Source organism: Cyclopterus lumpus, chromosome 3 (assembly GCF_009769545.1).
Source record: "Cyclopterus lumpus isolate fCycLum1 chromosome 3, fCycLum1.pri, whole genome shotgun sequence".
NCBI classification, from domain to species: domain Eukaryota; kingdom Metazoa; phylum Chordata; class Actinopteri; order Perciformes; family Cyclopteridae; genus Cyclopterus; species Cyclopterus lumpus.
In genome coordinates, this window is record NC_046968.1 from 10,410,623 (window position 1) to 10,436,057 (window position 25,435).

General features: G+C 42.9%; 1 protein-coding gene across 3 annotated transcripts in view; it reads right to left on the reverse strand.

Moving 5' to 3' along the window:
• Positions 1–297: 297 nt before the first annotated feature.
• The window catches only part of pcdh17 (protocadherin 17), a 54,856-nt gene continuing 29,718 nt past the window's right edge, over positions 298–25,435 (reverse strand). For all 3 annotated transcript variants that reach the window (XM_034528866.1, XM_034528849.1, XM_034528858.1), the window contains one exon: positions 298–5,063. In XM_034528866.1, the coding sequence (XP_034384757.1) occupies positions 4,366–5,063 (698 nt within the window). In that variant the 3' untranslated portion in view covers positions 298–4,365. The remainder of the gene's footprint in view (positions 5,064–25,435) is intronic.

Below are 25,435 nucleotides of genomic sequence, written 5' to 3' on the forward strand. Positions count from 1 at the left end.
AACCAAAAAGCACAATTTAAAAAAAAAGCCAATTTTCTATCTTATACAGCCACTGTGAAAGTAAACAGTGCAATCCTATTTGACAAGGCAAACTTGGCTGTGTAGATGCTTGAAAGAACAACAAAATAAAAATAAAAAAAAATAACGGGCGCTCAAGGTTATCTCTAAGGAGAAGAGAAATTAAATCAAAGCCATGGCCAGCAATTCCTCAACCAACTCATACAAGGACAAGAGCAAACATTATTAGTAATTGCTTTTTTATTTGATCTTTTTATCTTTTTTTCAGATAGATCACAATGAACACAGCCTTTAGACAATAGCAGTTGAAATAATCCATACAAATGAATGTCTCTGGTCTTTAAACCAGTTGCCCATAGTAGCATGGAGCCCTAAGCTATCAGTGTGGGCTTGGGGGGAGGGGGGAGGGGACGACACTGACAAACATTGGGTGCTTGTTTCAACTAACCAAAATGACATGTTGATTCTGTGTGTGTGAAGCAGTGGCTGTCTGAGTCTGTGTGCACCTGCATCAGTCAGAGGCGGTGAGACCACATTCAACAAGTCCCAATCACTTGGTCAAACCGACCGTCTCAAGTGGGCAAAAATAACCAACTCTAGATTTGAGTAACGCACTGCAAACAGTGTGTGATGCCAACAGTGTGTAATTAGACAATAATGAGAGGCCTTGCATTATGCTCAATCTCCAACTATGTGTTGACCTCAGCAGCAGCCTCCGCTCTATTAGACAGCAAATAGCCTGAGAGAAGGGGGCGATGGCTTTAAGGACTACCTTCCATCCACTGGACCCGGCTCATTTCCTGCCCACAGTTTGCGAGGGTAGACAGCGGCTCCGCCAGGGGACCTCCATTCAAGGGGACAGCACTTTAAATGTGCCTGAAGTGTGACAGTGGCTGCTTGTGGCAGCCAGACTGAGCAAAAGACACAGTCCTGAGTTGACCTCTGTACTTTGTTTTAATTGATGCCCAAATAAAGGGGAGAACACATAGTACATGTGTAACAGAAATTAAATATGAAAGAAATAGTTTAGTTAAAGAATAAGGGGCATGAAAGCACATCAAGCGTGCGCACACACACACACACACACACACACACACACTAGAGAATGCTTGATCCAGCATGAAGACTAAGCACAATGAGATAGAAAAGAATGAAGAAAAGTGTCACATTTGTTTGGCTAGTGTTTCGACCTCTCTTTTGGCCTTCACATTACCTTTTTAAGGTTAACAATTAAATGAAGTTGCATTTAAGTGAAAGGCAGTGTGCTGCTGAAGTGCCCAAGTGTTAGTGTGTGTGTGTGTGTGTGTGTGTGTGTGTGGGCGTGCATGCGTGTGCACAAATGTAACATGTTTGTCAAGATCACAGTCACAGTGCACACTTTGAAAAGCACAATTTAACTGATTGTGTGATGTGAATGTCAGACTTAGTTGATTTATTCAGATATTTGAGAGAGCGGAAAAAGTTTCATTTAAAAATAACCATAAATATTTTACTCCTCCGTCGATTCTTCTAAAAACAGCCTCTGCCATCTCCCAGGAAAAGAGCAAGGGTAAACCGAAACCAAATACTTTGCAGACGAAAGAGAGGAGAAAAGCTAACAGTTGCTTTGCTCCCTTAGAGGCGAGAAAGCAAACAGCTGAAGAGAAGAAAAGTAAGCAAATGAAGAATGAAAAAAGAAAAGAAAAAGAAAAAAGATGGCAAGTAGGCAACAGATACAGAAGAATGGCAGAATGACAGGAGAATGTCTAAACATGTATCTCGATTAGGAAAAAGAAGCAAGAACAGAAATACCCAAATATTCAGATGTGACATGTCTGCGAGATATAACACATCATATCTGCTGTCGAGAGTCCAACTCAGCTCAGAAAAACTTTACCATAAACACACCGGGGGCCGTATGAATGCAAGTCGCTGTTCCCTCTCATGGCTGCATCTAACATAGATTTGGTGATTGCGGTCATATTTTCCAAAACACATCTAGTCTAATAGCCCACTGTTCTGCTTTTTTATTTACTATCAGAGTATATTAGAAAAAGCACCTCCCTTGTTTCAGAGAGTGGCCGAAATGTGCCAAAATTTTCAAAAATAAATGTCTGTATCATTTCTTTTAAGAAAGCCTGAATGTGAAGACACTTGGTTATATAAACCGTGTACCTAAACAGCTAAGACATCAAATCCAAAGTAACTTTTGATAGAATTTCAGATGTTTCACTGCAAAATAGGAGATTTCTAACATGTATTGAGAAGGAGTACATACATAAACAACACAGACTACTGAAAAAGAACCTCTTTGGGTCCTTAAATAGAAAAATGCACATTCTGGTGGACCAGGGCTTTATAAGCAGTCACAAGCTCCACAGATACAACAAGCTCTCCGCAGAGACAGTAAGGCAGTTTTATGATCACCAAGGAAACCACTCCACTTTCAATATGGCAGGTTTCTTTTTTGGAAGAAAAAAAAAAGAGAAAGTAAAAACATATGGAACACAAGAGATACGCACACTAGATATTGTTAAAGAAAATAGCTGCCCTGTAAAAATCTGCTCAGTAAAAATATTCAAACTGTTATCTTGCAGTTGTTGCTTTTTGTTGTCGGTTTGAATTGTATTCTAAATCAGCTGGCTCATTAAGCTTCAACAGTTATTGTATTTGATCCAGCTGGACCTTCGGGTAAAAAGAGGCGACATCTCAAAAGCACTGAAGCCAGCCTGCAAAGACGCAGAATAGAGAGGAAAAGAAACACCAACAAAAACCCAAACTAAAGCAAACTCACAGAGTTCGACAGCTACTAAGGCAACGTTTGCCAAATACAATATAAGCCCATGTATATTGCAACACAACTATATATTAATTTAATAAAATACACAATATAGCTTTTGTACACATAACAATTTGGCTCAAATGCACAGAAATTGCAGTAAAATCAATAAAAATATGTCAGTTTTTTGATGTAAACACATCTAAATTGGATACATTTACACATATAATGACATTATGTATAGTGATAATGTGAAGGGACAATTTATTGTTATTTATATTTTTGGATATTTGTCTTCGAAACAATGGCAGTGTCCTTCGCAGTTCTTTGAGTTAATACCCCACACTTGACCTTAACTCAAGGACACTTTGCTGAGATTCCTCATTTATTTTTTTTTCTTATAAAATGTATAAATATGTAGTTAATATTTGGACACTATACATGAATTCATACATATAGTCATCTATATAATCATATAGATTTCATCTTTTCACAGTTGATGAAAAAATGTCCCTTTTTATACAACCTGTGATTGCCTTAAGGCAAAGTCACACACATGATAATTCACTGTACACAAGGGACCGAAAGCTGATGATGTCCATGTATAAGACAAGTACACAGATGGCCAGTTGTGTGTAAGCATTAGTGTGTGTGTGTAGGTGTGTGTGTGTCTGTAGGGGCATCAGTGCATGTGAGCGTGTCAGCACGTGTATGAGCAAAGTGTGGTGCGCATGTGTAAAATGTGTGTACACTTGGTGCATGCAACTACACCAGTCAGCAACATGAATGTTTAAATAGAGGCGTGAGACAGACACAGCGTACACATGTGGCTACAAATGACAGGTGAGACGTGGTTACACTGTTAATAATTCCCCTTCAGCGTAGCAATTAAGCCCCCCCCCTCCCCCCCTCTTGCCGTCTCCGAGTCCAGAACCAATCCCTGTGAACACACACCTGATTAACCAGTCGCTTCATGTTCAGATACAGTATCCATCACACATTAAACACCTATATTTAAGTCAAGAGAGATAAGGTTGTTTTGTGTATTTCGGTCTTTCACTGTCCCAAACGGTTTCAAATTTGTTTCACTGTTTTCGCATCGATTGTCATGTCTGACCATAAATAGTCCTTTTTGTTTTTAATTCAGTTTCTATGGCCATCACACATAACAGAAATCCACCTACACACTTAGATATGTAGGGTTTCACGAGAGACCATGAACAACACACTTATGAGCTGGTGGGCACTTAGATAATAGCTTGCGAGGTGCCAGAGGCATAAGCCTCTGCAATTTGCTTAAGAATCCAAAACAAAAAGAGTTTATAAATTCAGCAGAATACAGATGTTTGTTACCCAGTTCATTTTTGTTGGCGGGGATCCTAACGCCACACTGGCGCCAAATGACTGACATAATAAATGTTCCCATCGTCCGTCCAATGTCGGCAACAACAAATACAGTGAAAAGAGCTCATATCAGAAGAGCCGTTTAACCTTCTTCCTTTATTTTGGTGACAGTTTTTGGTGTGAGAGTTTTTAGAATAGCTTTATATTCCTCTCTCTACCTCTCTTTTTTTTTGCAGTCATTTGTGTCACTTCCTGAGTGTTCCAGTGGCCTCACTTCCTCTGCAGTCCTGCAATAGTTTGTCGATGTCTCTCACCACCTGGTCAGCGTCCATTCTATCACGGCTCCCGTCCGGCTCGGCCTGCTCCAGAACACACTCCATTTCCCCCGTCGCCTCTTGGCTGATCCTAGAGCGGGCCTCTGCGAGCACCTTGGCCACCGGGTCTGAGGGAAGCAAGGGTGGGTAGACCCCCTGGTCTCTGGTTTGTTTGGTTGGTGACAGGTACTGACCATCAGGAGGCCCGTAGTGGCCAGAGCAGGTTGCAGGAGGCGGTCTGCCTTCAGCTCCGTCAGCTGGGCTTTTGACTGACGAGCAGGGAGACATGGTGGAGCAGCCCTTGGTAGGACTGCTGGAAGCTGAAGGTACCTCTTGGAGCAGCGGACTGAGGGCTCGTTTCGCCTTCAAGTAGGGCTTGACATTAGCGACCAGGATGGTGTGGTCACGCCTCTCTTTTCCAAATGTACAGAACGTCTTCTTGCCGTTGGGGTTGACAGTTTCGTAGGTCTCCGTCTCGGGCACAGTCTCCATGCCTGCTGGCACGAACATGTTGTTGCGGTAGTCAACACCTTCTGCCTGGTTTCCTCCAGCGGGGAACTGGGGCATCCAGCAGCGGTCAGAATGACCGAGTACTCGGCACTCCTCCGTACAATTCACACAGTCCTCATCTGCAAGATAGAAAAAAAAAAAAGGGAGGGGATGGATGGATGGAGAAGAAAGGGATATTTAGGTCAGCAGTGTGGAAAAGGAGAGAGTAAAACCACACAGCGAGAGGGTAATAGAATCATAGTGCCATTATGAGACTGAACTGTACAAAGAGTTAAAGCCCAAAGTTAGGCGGAGCCAAATCTAATGAAAGGGTGTAAAAAGGGAAGAGACAGCTAAGGATGTCTCATTCCAAACACACATGCAAATGCACACACACACACACACACACACACACACACACACACACACACACACACACACACACACACACACACACACACACACACACACACACACACACACACACACACACACACACACACACACACACACACACACACACACACACACACACACACACCTTTCCAAGGGACTGGGGGACACCTGCTAGCATTTTTCAAAGCTCTGATCAAGGGGATGGCAGAGCATACAGAAGGGTTGGGGAGGGAGCGGGAGAAAAACAACAACAGTTGAGGTTTGGCAAAGGCATAGTGGCGTTATCATAAATTCATGTCAGTGGGCTTTGAAGACCTCCCTAGACAGAGAGCCCGTGCCAAATGGCTTGTGCTTCCTCCCCATGTGTTTGTGCCTGTTTATTTGTGTGCTCCTGTTGTTGTTGTGTGTGTGTAGAAGTGTGCGCTTGTGTTCCCCTCTTTCATCTCTATTCAGAGAGATGCACACTCTGGCTGATTATTGGAGTGTTCATGCCTGTGTCAAACAGATCCCAAACTTGGATTAAATAATACAAATAAAATAAAAAAAGAGGAGCCCGTTTATTTTCTCCTCGTGAAGTGACGAAAAGAGAAAACAAACGGAGCATCTGTTGTCCCACAAATGGAATCTTTCCATTGGCCAGGTGGGATGAAACCAAGAGAAGAGAACCAAGAGAGCCCAAATAGACGGGGTGCTAACAGTTGGGACTATACTAATGAAGTTGGTGGAACTAGTTCCTCGTTTCTCATCCTCATCCACACACAGAAGGCGTAATGCACAGGGGTTAGTTACAACCAACTGATGAAAAGATATGAAAACACTGATTATGGATATCAGGTTTGGCTCTGCAGTAGCGTGTGCACATACATGTATACTCCACACGCTTCAGCCTTTACAAACCTCCATCAATCTTTCCATTCGATGAAACTCAAAGTTTCAGTTAAAGACTAGACAAACCCAAGAATGAAATTAACTAGTCTAAACAAATGCAGCAGCTCAGGCCAACCTCGGTTCTGAGATGTGCAATGCAGACTAACGCCACACTTCCAATTTCTTAAAGCAATGCAATAGTTGCGTGTTTTCTAAAATACACTTTATGGAACATAAACAGAACTGAAGCAGCTTTCTTTGTTCAGAGAATTTAGGCAAGTCCATTCATAGGAGCTTAAATCCGGCATTGTTGATGTTTGATATAGCGTAATGAAAGTGTCAATAGCCCAAAGTGGCAGACGGTAATAGTTCACTTAAACGTCATATATTTCCCAATTGCATGTTTTATAATGAACAGAAAACAGCTTGTTGCCACATTTCACCTCCCCTGTTGTTAATGGTTTAAACCTAAATTCCTCATGATGAACCTTTGTGCTCGTATATTGAGTGTAAGACCGATACCACGCCTGGAATCAGTGGAATTGGTCTTCCTGCCACACGCCTGTTGTGGTTTGAAGTCTTAAACCAAACTCGGTGGGTGAAATTGTGAGAGGTATATTAATGCAAGGATGGAAAATATCCTTTTTAGACTTAAAAAAACAAAAAAGGTAGCACTTGAGGTGTGAGGCTACTCAAAGACAACAACACGACCGTTAGGAGCCGTATAGTCACCGCACCAACTCCATTATGCAATGCATGGACCTTTACAGTATGGCGGCTGTGCTGCTGTAACATCCACAAACGTGGGACTAATACAATCTTTCATTGATGCAAATGAGCGTGTGGACGTGCACTTGCCGAGGCCGTCTTTGCCGTGCTGCGGGGGTCAGCAGCCCAGATTCCTGAGAGAGTGCCCTCCTAAGCTGTAGAGATGAGCTGAACACTTCACAAATGTTTGAAGAAGCCACACAGCACTGCCAAAGAGAGCCTGACATTTCCAATGTCGAGGCAGTCGTCTGAAGAGGAAATAAGGTGAGCTGGAAAAGCGGATGCGGGACCACTTTGAGATGGACTACATTTAAATGGTGTGTGTGTGTGTGTGTGTGTGAAGGAATTCATTCGCACAAACACACACACACTCGGAAGGACATTAGTGTGCGTGCGCCCGTGTTTGCGCACGAGTGGTTCGAGGTTTGAGTGAGAAAGAACGAACACGTCGAGCGCACAAAGATCGATGATTCGGACGGAAGCTTGTGCATAAATAATACAAACCCGAATATACTTTCCGAGCAGAGCACGCCACGATCCATCACCAGGCCACAAAACGTAGACCATACGTGTAACCAAGCTCAACTGCTCGACAACCACTGTCCGTCACACACACACACACACACACACACACACACACAGACACACACACACTCCAGACGCACACAATTAACTAGGCCCCAACAATGTCTTCATGCTCTCAGAGGTGATTGTCCATTCACCGTGTGCATATTAAAGCATAAATAATCCATGTAGACATATTTCCCTCTATTTAGTCGGAGGAAACCTCTGATAGATTATTTATGTCTCTGCTGCACGTTCAACCTTGAGGCGGTCTCGTATCTATGGTTAACAATATGACATATGAGCACAGGGGTGACATTCATCTCCCTCCATCCCTCCCTCTCTCTCTTTCCATCCCTCTCTTTCTTCACAATGGCTCCACCAGCTCTCTGGGATGGGCAACAGAAGCTTCCACCAAGGACACATTTGCCTGTGATGATTTGGCTCCGAGGGACGGGCTCCGTTGCTTCCTCTCCAGTTTCCCTTTCAGCTCTGTGTGCGGTCCAAGATGAATTACACTGATGGATGCACTCAAACATGCAATCAATTGTCACAATTTGATTTACCTCTCGGTCAATGATTGGATTTGGAACAATGATAAAGCATACTAATAATCAATCATTATAATATGCAATAAAACATTTGGAAAAATACTCATATTGCCATATTAACTGTGATCGAACAAGCGTTACTAGTTCTCCATCCCATACTGCAAAATCTTCTTTTATGTTTTATGTTGATATCTTTTCAGTAGATGCCCTCAATATATCATTGCCCTATTTTTATTTTTCTTTGCAACATTACCGCTTTCATTTTGCAGATGAAATTATTTGTTGGTATTTGTTGTAAAAATCAAAACCTCAAGATACCTTGAACCACAATATATCAATCTGTATTCAACAGATTGGCTTTTAGTTTGTATTGTTTTATTAATCTTTAAGCTTTTTTCCTTTAGGCAGTGATATTGTAAGGCGGAAAAAGCCGTCCTTAAATCTATTCTTCCAAACAAGGCTTAAAAAGGACAGTACATATTTGAACCACATTGGACCTAAACCAAAAGTAAACAACAGGGTGAGATGCAATGATATGCAGCTATCATTTTTGAATTCATCCATATAAAGTGTGACCGAAACATCTGAGGCAGCCGAGGTGAGAGAAGAGGCGACATTCTGCTTCATTTACAAGGCAAGCGTGACTGAAAGTCGGACCGAATCGCCCGGCCAGGAGGCACACAGTGGATGATTGTGTCTTTGAATTCCTATTGGAGGCACTTGACCTGGATCCTCGATCGAAATCAGATATTTATTACACCTCCATTGCGAAAAAAAAGTGTCATTAACTCGCCACATTCTTTTGTACTTGTGGATACTTCTTTTTTTTTTTTACAGCGAGCAACCGGAGATATCTTTCTACCTCTCTGTCAGGGTTAATTGCCTTGCTTTAGGGCAGAATAGCAAAGCTGGGTAACAATGAGTGAGATAGGCTATGTAGCTGCCAGTTATCTTTACTGCTAAAAGCACATGAAACGGATATAAAAAGTAGCCACGCCGCTCTAAGAAATCTGTACCAAATAGCAAAAGGATACACAGTCAAAGAAATCTTGACACATTCAGAAAGTCCCTTCTTTTTGCAATGTTGCTGAATTAAAAAGGAGAAAAAGTAGACGATCGATGTTCACCGTGTTTATTTGTCAACATCAGATAGTGCCGCGCCTCATACCAGCACCCGGGCTGAGATAGACTGGTGAAAACTAAAGATAGATGAATGAAGGATTTGTTAATTACATTTTTTTAGAGGCACTTCTTGCTGAATAAATTATGCATTATTTGAATATATAATTCAAATAAATAATTCCATATAAAAGCAGAGTAGAGCATCTTAAATGTAGTGTGTGATGACTTTCCAGAGGCACAGAATAAACAACAGAAAACTACATCTACTGTGAATTTTAATTGTAGGTATCTGTAAGCATGACACTGAATGTGTATGAGTTCATTTTTGGTTTAGTCAGATTCACAATGTGCTCCTCTCTGCTTTCTGTTAGTTGAATGCCCTGATCTATGTGCAGATGAAACAGAAAATGCGCAGCAAAGAATCGAGGATGGTGATGCGCGCGCACACACACACACACACACACACACACACACACACACACACACACACACACACACACACACACACACACACACACACACACACACACACACACACACACACACACACACACACACACACGTCCGCCCGCCCCCCCACCACACCACACCTACCACACATACACACCTCTATCACAACTCCACTTGATGATTCACAACCCAGCGTCCACTGTAAAATGTCAAGATGGAATGAGGTTGATATTAAAAAACACTCCAATAACCCAAAGGGGTCAGGAAAAAAATAAATAAATATTTGATACAGTTAAACCCAGCAGACCACTAAATTGTGTGTTCTGCTGTCAGCTTGCTCGTACTTGTGTACAAACAGCCACATTTTTACTTCATACCATGAGAGTTATCAGCATCATGAAAAGCTAACGCAGCCATCTCAACATCACAGCAACGGTGAAGATGCTTCTTCTACCGAGCCATAAAATGCCTCTCATCTCTTTCCACATTCAAAAAAAAAAAAAATGCCCCTCTGTTATCCTTCCAGAAAAAGGCTTTTGCTAAATTAACACTTAATTAATGAGGGCCAGGTAGAATCACACACACACGCATGCGCACACACACACACACACACACACACACACACACACACACACAGGTGGGAAAGAAGGCACAAGGCTCTCCCTAATCACATATTAATCGAAAGCAACTGGTCACCATTCCTCGAATCCCGAGTTGTTGTTCTTGCTCCTCCTCTCTTAGATTAAATTTGTCAAACTTTCAGAGGCTTTCAGTGCAGTGCATGAAGGATGTGCACCTAAACCTGTGAGTGTAAAAATGTGCCCGTGTATCAGTGTGTGTCATAAAGCACGGTGTGATTTCCCTAAACACCCTTTTCTCCCTCCAGACGCCTGCCCCCATGGCCCTGCATGCCCATCCCTCCTCGCTTTATTACCCAGCCCTGTGATTAATGTCCCTCTGTCACACACTGTGGTTCCTGTGGTGGGAGGGAGAGAGGAACCAAGAGAGAGCTGTACACACAGGCCACTGCTAGCAAAGCAGCAGCAGCAAGCTGAGCACACAAAGCCGTAGTGGGCTAGAGTGTTCAGTGAGTTAAAAAAAAAAAAAAACACACATTATAATAATGTAGCAGTCACCACAGTGCTGGTGAACCATTTTACCATTTTACCACACCTGGCCAGTCCTTAAACAGTTCTATGAGCAACTAAAGTTGCCTATGAATGGAGAATGATCCAAGATAATGTGTGTGTGGTGTGTGTGTGTGTGTGTGTGTACACACTTGTTTGTCGAGGTTGTGTTGACGTGAATATCCCCCAACCGACCCAAGGTGGACAGGAGGAAAGGCAGCTGACGAATTGCGCGGAGCATCTGTGACAGACCATGACTGCACCTGTTCACCTGAGGGAGCTCACAGTGTGTGCTCGGGTGCGCATGCATGTGTGTGTCATTGTGTCTTTAATCTCCTCGCCTACTGCTATCTAGCCCAGCTGATCCATGCAACTCCCCCGCCCCGCAATCAGGGTGACAAAATATTTGGACTGCACAGATGATAGTCTCCAGTCTGACTGAGCCTAATGTTTAGTAAATATCTCACGGCTTCCCAGGTCGCCAGTCTACCAAAGAGATCTTCGGGCTCGGGTGAGCGTAGTGTGCGTTGGGAATTTCTGTAAGAAATAAGTTTATTATTTATTTTCCAGCCTAAATACAAAACGCTAAATGTTGTATTTTCTGTCTTACAGTTACCACTTGAATGTTTGAATAAAAGTGCTGCCCGTTGTATTGAGAAATTCTGCTTTAATATTTATTCTGCTGCGAGTTTAGTTTCCACAGACCCAAAGAAATCAAAATGTTATATTACTCATCAATTCAGATATCGAGCGAGTTATTTTTTACGTTTCTCCTTGCGCAGCATTGGTGTGGAGAAAATGAGCACATTACCCAGGTGTATTGTTGAATCTGATAGTGTTATGATTCTGGAGCAGAGCGGCGCTTGGAAAGCAGGTTCTTCTCTACAGTTGGCAAGTCTATTGTGTCAACATTATTTCAAGAGATTGCAATACAAAACAGTATTTCCATGAAAATGCTGTTTTGGTGCATTCACCATAATTTAATGGGAGACCTGCAACTTAAACTGCTTGGTGGGAAATGAGTAACCAGAAATTACTGGTGCCCATGATGGGATTTTAAATGGTCATTTGGAGCAAAGTGCATTTAAAAATGTATTAATACCTGGTTAAGCTCTCTCTCTCTCTCTCTCTCTTTGGTAATATAGCTGTATTCTCTGGCAATATAGCTATATCAAATTGTTAAAACAATTCCATAATATAATGTGATAAATTGTTGGTTTGCGTCCAATTATTGATTCAAAGTTCTACTGTGAGTGTGGCTGTGTGTTCAGGGAGCGGGTCTGGATTGCTTTGTGCAGTGGGTGGCTTAGCACAATGAGAGGGATACTTCTCTCCAGTGTAATAGCTTTTATCACAGTGGGAGGCAAGAGAATACCAACGCATAGCAATAAAAGCTTGGCAGCAGCGGTGGGGTGGGGTGGGGGGTGCCCGGTGGCTGGCGATGCCGAGACTGAAACAAGGACATGTATCGCAGGATCAAACACGTCCTCTCTTCAGGCGTTCCCTCACAAACTGCAGGCCTCTCCGTCAACTAATGCCTGGATAAGTTGTTCAAAGAACACCCCGAGGAGAGAGTATTTATGCATAGGAGAGTGGGGGATGAAAACCCAAGAGGAGGAGGAGGAGGAGGAGGAGGAGGAGGAGGAGCGTAAGCCCGTATTCAAACAGAAACAAACACACAAAGCCTAATCAATGATGAGCAAGCAGTGCCGTGTGCCGTGGGTGACGAGAAAGGTGTGCGGGCTGGAGAGATCACGAAACAGCACTTTCCCTTTTACACAAAGCAGCAACGAGGGCCCTGAAATGCACAATGTGGTCCTTATAAATACAAATGAGTTTGCACGTGACCTATCTGGTTATATAAAGGCTGCCGCATGTGTGTCCACGTGTGTACGTATGTAGGTGTGTGTTTGCCTGTTTCTGTGTGAATAGATCAGAACATAATGTGCACTTAAACTCTGCGAGTGTCTGCAACTTCAGGGCATATTGATTGTGTTTTTTAAAATGAAGTTCATTTGAAGGTACTGCATTGAAATATGAATGGCTTTTAGTTTCATTACGTGCGTCTTCACTACCGGCTACAGGCTATATAATCTCAATTATCAAAGGGTTTCTTTTAGCTTGAATTGCTGGTGAAGGTTGACCTTGAGACAGCTGTGGGAAAACAAGGCGTGTGCACGGTGATCTCACCGGTTCTGTTATCTGTCGACAATCAGACCTCAGAATAAAACACTACAGTGACCTCAACAAACAGGTTTAACCTTACCGAACGGCCATGGGAACCTATCCAAGGACAAAAAAAAAGTGCAGAGAACAGGGATACTGCTGTTTACCTGTAACCACATCTTTTCAGAACATTCCCACTGCTGTGTTGAAGCAGCCTATTCAACCAGGTGTTCATCATTGAGTTTGTTTTATTGCTGGAGACCGAAAAACAGAACCAACCCGGAGAGGAACTTTTCTTTTGTTCTTTTTTTTTTCCTGTTGTGCTTTCAGAAACTAATAAATAATGCAAGGTCAGTCAAAGAAGATCCACGCTTCAGCCAATCAAAAAAAACCTTTTCCAACCTGTGACTTAAGACCTTGTATAATTCACATTTCCTCTGGCTACAGCTCACTCTTCAACTCCACTTTCTTTCACTCCTTAAGTGTTCTAATGGTGGAGCAATTGCAGCAAAGCAGCCACAGGCAAGCTATTAGATATATATGTCTGAGAGGAACAAGCCTTACATCATCCTGCTAAAATCAAGCTATTTATACCTATCAAACACTTAACATGGAAAAGCTATAACCCGGAAGAAAATAAATATCACGCGATATATTGGAGCATATACTGGATGATTGACATTCATAACGGTCAGCTACAATACGCTCTTACCATAACTATAAATCATATCCTGCATTTTGCCATCAAGACATGAAACTAATATGGAAGCGGAACTAAAGCAACATGATTAATTTGGGTTAATTTGGATCCTTTAACAGAGAGCTGTTAGGAACCCAAAATACAGGACAAATTACACAAGAGCAAATATAAAATGTACCAATCTGCACTCAAAGAAATAATAATAGACATTGGACATATTCCCCTATTTATACAGCAAAAAACTAAGAAATACAACAAAACACTCAATGTATGTTTAAATATGATCCCAATGTTGTACCTTTGACCTTTAAAGTATATACCATTTGTGTTACCTTGTCTCGACATAATATATGAATAAAGTTATTGTGCTGTCAACAAAATATAGTTTATATTTCAGTTTATTCACCAATGACTAGAAGACTCCGATGGGTACATTTACCTAAAGATGACCGGTAAAAAAACGTGAAGAAATAAAAAAAAAAACACCAAAAAAAACAATGTATCCTTATAATTAACGCCAACACATGCCCCAGGCACATAAAAACACATACGTCCAAAAGGAATGTGATCCTAAATATTACTGATGCAAGAAATCTTCTATGTATAAATGTTGAACACAAAGTGATGAGAAGCGCGAACAAAACCAGCCGGCGGCACAGCCTACTTTGAGAATGGGATTAAGTGGTGTGTGAAGGAACAAAGGGACACAAAACGCTATAGGTCAATAGTATCTTGCTACCTTTACCTGGAGAGAGACATGGAGGGTGGCACAAAGGATGGCGAGGCGACAAGAAGGGGACTTATTAGAAGATGAGGAGAGCAGCATGGTGAATCAGTCGCTAATCCTCCGTTTCCTCTAAGCCTGTGTAATTAGGACATGGGGGATTGCACCGTGACAGGGGATGCTTCTGGACCGCCTTGCTTCTTACACCCCCCCCCCCCCCCCCCCCCCCCCCTCTCCCTTTTCTTTTTTGTTTATTTCTTCCCTCTTTAGCCTGGGTTTATGGCAGTTTGTCATCTAAATATAGCATTCTTGTGTCTTCATTGTGTGTGCATCGCAGCATGTTCACTCATCAGCAACATAAACAGACGCAGCATGCCTGCACCATGTTTTATTTCTACTCACGACTGCTCACTGTTTGGAGACGTGAATGAGAGAGTGTGCACTCTTTTGTGTTGTTGCTGGTTTGGTCGCTGTGTGACATCCTTAGATTGTATTTGGGCATATTTGAGGAAATCAAATGGGCTGTTTCAGTCAAACAGCACACACAGACACAGACACACACACACACACACACGCAAACAATATTCAAAGTGTGGCTATAACTGCAGAGCCTTGGGAGAGAGAGCACAGTATGGACCAGACTTGAGAACAGAAAGGCTGATCAGCATCCTTGTGCGTGTTAATAGCCTTAATCTGCTTTCTTCCCCCTGTAGATGGCAAGGAAAGTTGCCTTGGCCCATTTAGAGAGACACTGTGCACAATAAATGAAGTGAGAAAAAAAGAGAGAAAGACAAAGAGAAAAGAGGAAAAATTAAAAAAAATCATCCGAGAGAATCTGTGACTCACCAGCTCATTACAGAAATCCTGTTTGTATCCAAGGAGAAAACAGGTTTAAAACACCCTATTAAGGAAATAATGACGGGAAATCTTTCGTTGCTAATTGGGTCATCTTTTGAAGTGCTTCACTCCAATAATTTTTTCCTTTCACATTCTAGCCATATTACTTCAATAATGCTACACCAAACACTCGAGATCTGATCTCTTCTTTAACCGATTTAGTGCCTCACATGAGGCGCCGTGGTCACGATAACTGGCCTCAAACAACACCGTGGCTTCATTCACGCGATCCATACAACAACAAGATCCACCAAAACGTCATACAATGCCGTCACATTTGCGGCGCTAAATCCCTTTCTTTTATTGTCTCTCTCCCTCTATGTCTGCCTCACTCGATGTCTGTCGCTCTCTTTTGAACAAAAGGGATTTGAACAACTCAGGGTGTCGTGGCTTTGTGCAAGTAATCATTCCCACGTGTACTAGCAGGATTAGGGAAAGTGTTTCTGAATCTCCGACTCAACCGAAACGATCAATGTGATACAACAAAGCGCACACTTACAGCGGCGTCGTACTGTCCTTACTATTGGACCGGTGTTCCTCGGTATCACGCGGCCTCGGCCATTTTAGAGTTGTATGTCGGATGATACTAAGCTCTGAAAATATAAATTCATCGGGATCAGGCAGAAATAGATGGAAAGGCAATATGCCGAAAGTCGTATGCTTATTTGACAGCTTGTTGCCACTAGCAATAGCTTCCCCTTCGCTGCAACAGGCCAAGCTCAATGAAGACGGGGTGCGTATAGGTGAAACCTGTCAAGAGGCTCGACACTCGAGCCTAATGCAATCCAAGAAGGGGCCGCAACCTAGAGGAACGAATCAGTCGCAGATGGGGCTGACTTGGGGTCGCGTAAAAATGTTTCAGACATCACAGAGTGATACGGAAAATATCAGAAGTCGTGTTTTCATCACAGATGCTAATGAATTCACCAAGAGTCTCATTCTCATCCAGGGTTTGGGAGGTATGTGCTTTTTTGTAGGAAATCCAGCCTGTGGTCGGAGGAGAAGCAAGATGTGCCGATGATACCGTTCAGATTAAATTATGCAGATTGTGATACACACTGTACCACCACCAGTATTTCTCTGGAGAACAGCTGTGACACACTCTCACATTAATTCAGCTAACTAACAGAAACATAGCTGTGTTATAATAGTGTGCACTTACGCACATACCCGATGTGACACCAGTCTGATGTTTTCAAACAGACAGACCCAAGCCTGCTTAATAGTGTGTGTTTTTATTCCACCCACTGGAGCGTAGCAGGAATTTTCACTGTGTATATTATTTGTGTGTAAATCACATGCACAAATATGCACTATTTACACTTCATTTGGCAAATAAAGGGGACTGTCGATGGCGGAACACATTTTCTTTTGCTAAATAAATGTGAAACTAAAATGTACACAGTGGGGTCCAATCCCAAAACGTATTCTTTGTACAGTGCATGACGGCACGGATACAGTGTCGCGCCTCGAACTATCCACTACACTATCAAGCACTAGCGTCATCACTTCCTGTAATGAAATGGGACCGCCCCGCAGCCCGACTGCCCGGTACATCTGCCAGGAGACGGAAAGCAGGGGTGAAGACACACCACCTGTAAAGATACCTGCCACGCCGCCGCATAGCAGCACGCCACTCCGAATGAATCCTCCAGCACACTCACGAGACTAATACATGCAATAAGAACACGGCACACTTTAGCATGTAGGCATTTGATCAATTGTGCCAATGAACAGCAGTGTAGCTCCCCGAAGGATATTGGCGGGTGTTGAACAGAGGCTAAGTGGAAAGGTGGAGAGAGGCAGGTTGAGTCGATGGTGTTGGCTTTCTCAGCCCCGGGGCCTAACACATTTAGAGAGCTAACTGACACACTTTGGATGTATTAGCCACAGTGAGCTCTGCCAACCTCTCCTCCACTTTTGCTGCACCTCCTCCTCCTCCTCCTCCTACCGCCGTCTGTCTGTCACTACAATCTCCACTCCATGCAAGATTGAGGAACATGATTAGTGTTTCAGCAACATTGCTTTAGCATTGATGTTCCTCTGTTCCACAGCCAAATTGGTGTTTGCTGTCTAGACACTGGTTGCTCGCGTCTCTATATGGATAAACATGCGCAAACACTAACACTCTCCGTCTTCGGTTTATGAGAATGATTAGATTAAAAGAAACTGACGGAAATGCAATAACGGTCTATTAGTCTGCGCATCAGGAGGGATAATCATTTCAAATATAAATGTGTTTTCCATCTCACTATCTAATTTACACTTTCTGTGCCTCTCCATTCGTTTCACTCCTTTCAAAACAGACTGGGTTAAGTCCAGCGCACTGCAATAAAAAAAATAGAAATGTATAGCAATAAATACATCCGATTGAGCTTGTGAGAAAGAAACCCCAAAGGCTAGAGGACCCCAGCTCTCTCTCTCTCTCTCTCTCTCTCTCTCTCTCTCGCTCTCTCTCGCTCTCTCGCTCATGCTTGCATGCATTGAATTGGAAGGTGAGAAAAACAACTCAATCCACGCTGCCCCATTCTATGTGGTGGTTTAAGATTAGGGTCAAAGATTAGAAGGCTTACACAAGATAAGAATAGGATTAAAAGAGCTCAGAGAATTACAGATCAGAGAACTGCTGAAAACACACCTGAATTGTAAACAAATTCGACAGCCACCTGTCCTGGTGGACAGTCCAGGCATCCCGGGGGTGGGAGTGGGCAGGGGATGTGGGGGGGGGACAAAGCAATGTACTCCTGATGAGAGGAAGGGAAGTGGATATTATGGAAGCAGCATCCAATATTCCAGAGAGGAATTCAGCACACATCACAGGGTGCCTCTGCAGTATGTCTGTTAGATTTGGGATTAATGGACTCCAGAGGGGCCTGGACACACACACACGCACATATGCACACACACACGCACACACACACGCACACACACACACTAGCAAAGCCCTGCAAAGTATATCCATTCGACTAACTCTCCGCAGTGGACTTTGCTGCAGCATGGCACTGTGTTACAACATGTTGTAAATCAGTGAAGACAGTTAATTCCAGTAAATGTTGGTAAACAAAATGCTTCGAATGTCGAGTTGCTTCGAGCGCAAGATTTCCATGAAAGCAGCGCGGGCTCTTTCCAGTGGTGAATGGTAGATTGTTTGGACAAGTTCTTTATTTTGATTGTCAAATTACAAACCCCACACACACACACACACACACACACACACACAACCGTAAGGTGCCTCCGAGCTCCAATGAGTTCATGCAAATTACAAAAATGCAAATTCTGGTGCTACGGCTCAGCTGTCCTCGGATGCATTTTGAGGAAAACACGACGGAATGGGGGGAACGCACAATGAATCTATTTCCTTTAATCTCGACAGACAGAAAGACAGCCTAATCCCAACCCTGACTGTCTTTCCACCCCGATGCCCAGACTCTCCCCATTCTGCAACCCCCCCCCCCCCGCCCTCCTGCATCCCCTGCCCTCTGGGCTACAATCACAGGTGCAGGCAAATGCAAACCACTGGGTGGAAAATGCTCGCTGACAGCATTCTGGTGTGTTTGCGATTGGTCAGTGAACAATGAGGGAGTTTCCTCAACCACTTGTCGTGCTGATGGAACAGCTGGACACCAACACCAGACACGGATCAGGGTGGGAAGAGACCATGCGGAACAACAGGAAAACTCAAATGAGATTTAGCAAAGCTTAAGCTCACTGTCATTTCTCAGAAAGAAAATTCCTAAAGTACACAAACAAAGCTAAGTCTCAGTTATTTGCGAGAAATTCGCCGCATTCAAACGTTTCGACTACATTGCAAATGTGTTTTCAAGCAGACAGAAACCAGCTTCTTCATACAGTAGGATTTTGTCTAATGTTGCTGTCTTGAAATTGTTGTATTCCTATTCATATGTGAGGAGAAGTGATCATAATTTAGCAGCTCAAAGCAGAAAAAGGAAGATGGTGGCAATCACCTGTTGGTCGATACGCCTTGAATTCTGATGCGGTTGCCTGGATACAGCAACAGCAAAAGTGTGTTTTGTTTCCCATTGTCTGTGTGTCCTAATTGACTGACTCACTCTGCTATTGCCTGCCTCTTCTCTTTGGAGCACCAGCAGGCAGACACACAAGTAAACGCAAGTACAGACCCACAGCCAAACCAGCTCTCATCCACATGATCATCCTGAGCAGCATCATCACAATCTAGGGAACTAGATTATCCCCAGGCTCAAAACTTCATCCTCTCTGATCCCCACTTGGGAGGGGATGAGAGGCAGCACAGGGGACCGTCAACCAGATTTCCCACTTGTTAATCAAGGCAGATTTTGATCACCTTCAGGGACAGATGGGAAACTGTTTTCAAAACATCACCCCAGAACGGGCATTAGGCTATCGAGGAAACTTCCCCCAATAGCCACAACTTCAGTGTTTCGAAGGAATAACCATAATAATCTCAGGAACTATAACAAAAAATAAAACTATATCAGATGCACTCTAGGACGGAATATCTGCTAGCTGTATCTGATATAGTTTTATAGTTCCTTAAATTCTTAAATTGAGAACTTGAAACATGAGAGAATCTGGTGCAAACGAGTGGGAGTGACATATACATATATATATATATATATATATATATATATATATATATGTACATATACATATATATATATATATATATATTAAAGCCTGTTGCAGATAAAAACCTACACATCTGCAACACTCCCAAACGTCTAACTCTCCGCGGTCGGAATTTCAATGAAGTGTGTGAGTTAACCAAAAGAGGAGGTGCAAACACCCATAAGCTCTGTATGAAGATCCATCACACTTACTTGTTTACACTGGAAGCCTTCCAAATCTCCATAATAGATCTTCGTTGTGGTTTGGGGTTTGATGGTGAGGTCAGCTGTTAATTGGCTGCTGGTAATTACAGATGCATCTTAAGCTTGCCGACATTGTCCGTGGGGCTTTGGAGGCCTGCCTTGCAACTAATGCACCGCAGAGATTACCGCAACGGACAAAAAAATTACACATTTCCCCATTCATGCATAATGAAGGAGCAATTTAAACTCCTCATCTCAAGTCAAACCTGGTTTCCACCCGGTCATTGTAGGCATTACATGCGCTGCGTATCATGTATTCAGTGGCTTAAATTATAGTTAAGTTGAGCGAGTTCATCATTTCTCTTTTCTTTACACACTTGTTTTCCCACCCTTCTTCATTTAAATGTTCAAACTCATCACCCCTTCAACTCTTCCATCCTCTGCCAGTAGCCACAAGGATGCGTTTCCCCTCTGTGGGGCTGCTTCCCCGGGATGGAGCGCAGATGTAGCGCAGAGAGAATAGCAGCCACCCAATTAAAGCTGTGTTGGCCTCGCAATTCCTCAAGGTATTGCCATGTGACAGTTTAATTAACCAAGCCCCTTATCTTAATTTAGCAGGATCAAAAAGTAACAAACTGAGGTTATCTGAGAAAAACACTCCCGGTCGCCATCCTCACATACTCACCGTGACACACACACACACACACACATACATTCTCTCTCACTCCCAGTCAGTATGTCACTATGGTACAGTGCCATACGTGCAACACAGTTATTTAAAAGGAATTCACGCAGCTAGCTTGTATCGCAAAGCCACACAGATACCGCAAAGGACTATTTATGGTGCAAATGCTTCATTGCTGTATGCCACATCCTGTAGAGCTGCCTGCAGGGGTTGGCCTAATGACATACTCGCACACACGGTGGCGAGAGTGTGTGCATGCGACTCGTTTCAGACGTGTCTTCTTGTGTGAAGAATCTCACTTTAACAACGTCCTCTCTGCACCGGAGAGCACACCTTGAACAAGGTGGTACATCTCGCTAACAGGAGATTGTTGCATAACAATAATGGTTCTTGCTTTTACATTTGAAAAATAAAGTTCTTGCTGTATTGGTTTAGGTTGACAGTTTCTTTTCTCTTGTTTGACCTGGTGGCTCAGTGACTGCAGGAAGCCAGGCATCATGCTACCTGAGCCTGCTGTCCCGCCCCCTCTTCGTTAACCCATCAATCCATGAGCTCGTCCTACTCGGCATCTGATCACTCGTCAGCTGGTTGCAATGTTTCTTTCTTCTTACCCTCCTTGATTTTCCTTTCCTTCACTACACTTATTGAGTTTACATGTATTTAATAAATGCAAGCGCCATCACTATCGCTCTACATACCCCTTCATATATCCAATTTGTCTTTTTTTGACATGTCTGAGCATTCCATAGACGCTAAATCGCATAAACCACATCCCCCACCCCTCCCTTTGTTTTAGCAATTCCTCTTCTTCAAATAAATACGGCATTATCTATAGCACTGCAGGCAGTGGATGAAAGGACATTACTAGTTATGGTTGGACAGAGAAGAAGTCCTGATGCCTTCGACAGGCCAGGCCCATTTATCTCTCTGGTTCCTGATGCAGTGTAACATGGAGAAGCAATGCCCCGGGGCAACACAAATATTCATTCACATGAGAAAATGAAATAGACCAGACAAAGCGACCCTTCACTTGTATCTTACCGATTCAGTGGAAGTTGTGCTGAATTTACTGTCGAGGAAGATTTTTACCAGGCACACAATAACTCAAAAGACACGATTTATAATAAGCAAGCAGTGGGATTGCAATTGAAATCTGTTTGGTGAGATCAGACATAAATGTATGTATACAATATCTGTGCCACCCGATATTTCACCTCCCACAATATTGTTATACCAGCTGATGAGAGAATCAACACCTCTAATTACATGAACAGGCTACAGGTGTGAATCTGTGAGATGCAATGCATCTGTTAAGAAGCAAAACTATTGTCTGTAAGGCTAATGTTGTAGGTTGATTTGAAATCATATTTTTCTCCATTAAAATACAAAAGGAATACAGAATACTATGCAACTCCTTAACAGTTCCACTTTACAGCATTTTACTGCAAACAAGAACATGTATTTAAGTACAAAATTCACGGAGCATTAATCTTTATTTAAAATCACAGAATATGAAAACAAAAACCTGAAATCTTTTGTGTCACTGTTAATCCGTACGGATCCCCCCTCGCAGTTCGGCACGCAAAATGAACCGCGGATTATTTACTCAGTTAAATGTTTACCAACACAGTGTGAAATAAAGTTTTACTGCTAATCATTATCTGACAATATTTAGTAAAATATATGAACAGGACGTCGACATGTATGCTTTTCTAGTCGCTGATCTCTGATAATGTTATATTGTCTCGGTTCAGTGAAAATGAGTATTGAGCAAAGGCAAATTATAACGTTATCATGATGTGTTCACATGTAATCTCGTAAAATGTAGTGTTGGCGAGAAACTTGAGTAAATCCAGAGTTGTATGAAGGAGATATTTTCACGGCAATAAAAAATAGATATCAGAGGTGAATCATCAGTTGTTTACCACGCAGTTCATAATCATAAAAACTACGACAAGATTTGTTTTAACCTATAAAAATACAATCTTTTCTTTCCTTATCATTTGAATTGTGTGCTTTTCTGAGGATAAAAGTATAACATCTAGAATTGTTGATGGTTTATAGACTTCAGAGTGATTTAAACTATTTTTGGGATGGTGGCAAAAACATGTAATCTGGAGCCTTGTAGACCAGCTGCTATAATCAAAACAACAAAATAGAGCATAAATGTTTGGCAATCTCTAAAAGCTATATTTGATCCCGTTTTAATTATTCTGTGCTGATCTGATCTGTGACTCCGATCCGTGATACGTACATCCGTTGCACCACGAGTTATCAGTAGTTGTATGCCATGTTTAATTTATTGTATGGACTCTGGTAGATTAGTTTCTTGTGGCCTGAACTGAAATAGATCCAACTCAAGAGACACGAACTCCAGATGGCAGCACTGCTTTGACTGTTACACATACATGTCTGTTACAATACCAGAAGTCTGCAAGAACAGCAAAGCTGCAACTTCTAACTGTTTATTGATTCATGTTCTTCTCCCATTCATCAACTAAACTTGTACTTGCCTGTAAAAGAAGGACCAACACCAATTAACCAACTGATGCATTTCCGTCATCATGTGTGCAATGTGTGTGCAATGTGCAACACATGTAATCGTTTTGTATTTTTTACTTGATAAATAGCTTAAAACAATGAACATTTGGTAACTATTACTTTTTTGAGACCCATAAAATCAACGATGAAAGAGAAAAGGGAATGATGATGGCTGAAAAATGATAAGCAGGAAGTAAAAGAGGCACGCACACACACACACACACACACACACACACACACACACACACACACACACACGGCTGTCCATGGACAGATGGCCACAGAGTGGCTCTGGTCCAGGAAGTGACGATGTTCTGCATCGTGATAATCTGCTCCGTATAGTATTCTACTGCTGTGCTGGACAACATGGTCCCCCCACTGAGAGCAGACTCTGGAAGCAGCTCTTCTGCCTCTTCTTCTGTCACACATTCTCTTCGAGCGGTGCTGTGGCAACAAAAACTAACTTGCATTGCGAGCGCCCCTTCGTTAAAACCCCGAGACACTTGGCCATTTCGCAGCCCACGACACGGCGCCATGCAGCAGACTGACTTTCCCCAAGGACAGTGCACATATACAGCGGCAGCGAACACACATCCACTCAGCCTTTCACAAATCAGTCGTGGGTTGCCCACGGGAGTTATTTACGTCGGTCTGTCAATCTAACCCACACACAGACACAAGGCGGCAGATTCGGAGGCCATTTGCTTATTTCAGTCAAAGCTCACTTGGCATCGCACAGAAGCTGAAAGACTGAAGCAACCTCTCCTCTCTCTGAATCCAGTGTCAGAGCTTCTAACTTAAAATATGTATCAACATTTGTAATAACATCCTGTTTTCCTTTGCTGTAATCACAAATGTAACTAAGCTTTCCAATGAGAGGTTCATGCCAGGGAAAAAAAAACAAAACACGTAGGCTGCACTGCCATGGGGCTCAGGCACACAATGTTAATTAATTTCATTTATAGCACAGACCCACATCCACAAGGTTGTTGTTCATGTGATTAGAAAGAGAACAACTGGGAGCAGAAGCATATCTGTCGTGATGATGGAGCTGATAAGTACACGGGATTCTCTCTCCTGCTGTCGGTCGGGGGGGAAATATCTCCCGTGTAGGAGGAACTAGTTTGGCAGGTTTTTTTTCCCCAACCAGCGCGTAAACAAACACTCTGGAGGATAATGTAGGTTACTAGTGTGTTTACAGCAAGCACGCCTGTGTGCATGTTTAAACTGTAAACAGGATATATGCAAACTCATCAAACCGCCGGGTCTCACTTTCCGAGTTCAATTACACACAAATGAGGCATAAAAGCAAATGCATTCAAATTCATCTGCAGGTGAGGCCTCTGGCAAGAACTCTCGGCAAAACAAAAGCATCTCCAACTGGATCGACAGATCAGCATTAAAAGAGCGTGTTGAATAATGAGCGTGTATAACTCTGCTTTTCAGAGAAAGGGGCGTGAGACAGGCAAAACATAATTACAATATCACTCGAGGGTTTTACCGGACCCAACAGCAGATGAAACTTTAAGGAAACGGTTGAAGAGTGATTAACGTTAAATCTCCATGACTCTGGACTAATCCTCCATACTCAGTGCGCCTTCATGTTTTAACAGGCCTCAGATAGCATTTCCACAGCATTTAATGGCCGTGTGGGTTTTTTTCAACGTCGAATATGAGTGAACACACACACTTGGATTAATACCCTGTAATGTCCTCATTACAGAGCGGTGTGAGGAGAAAGGGCTGGCCAGCCGTGTGCATTTAGGGGCAGCGGCCCTCATTGGAAGGTGCAGGAGAAAAGCCCTCTCGATGGGATCTTTTAAAAGATGAAAGTCCAATCACGCTATGATGGGAGGTTGTAATAGTGCTTAGAGTGAAATGAGACATATTTTTCCATAAACATGCCATAATTATTCACTGCGGCAAGCAGGGTGGAGGGCTAATGCCAGAGATTTATAGCCCAATTGGTAAGAGTCATAGATATTCATCAATCCTCTCCAACGCTGTGCTGCCACCGTGCTTGAGATAGGCTCCACTGGCTGAATGAGGATCAGGGGGTGAGCCGCCATGCAGGCGGGCTGAGGTTTATAGGTGGAAATCACAAAACCCACAGCCAGCCGAGCCCAATATCTCACACACACAC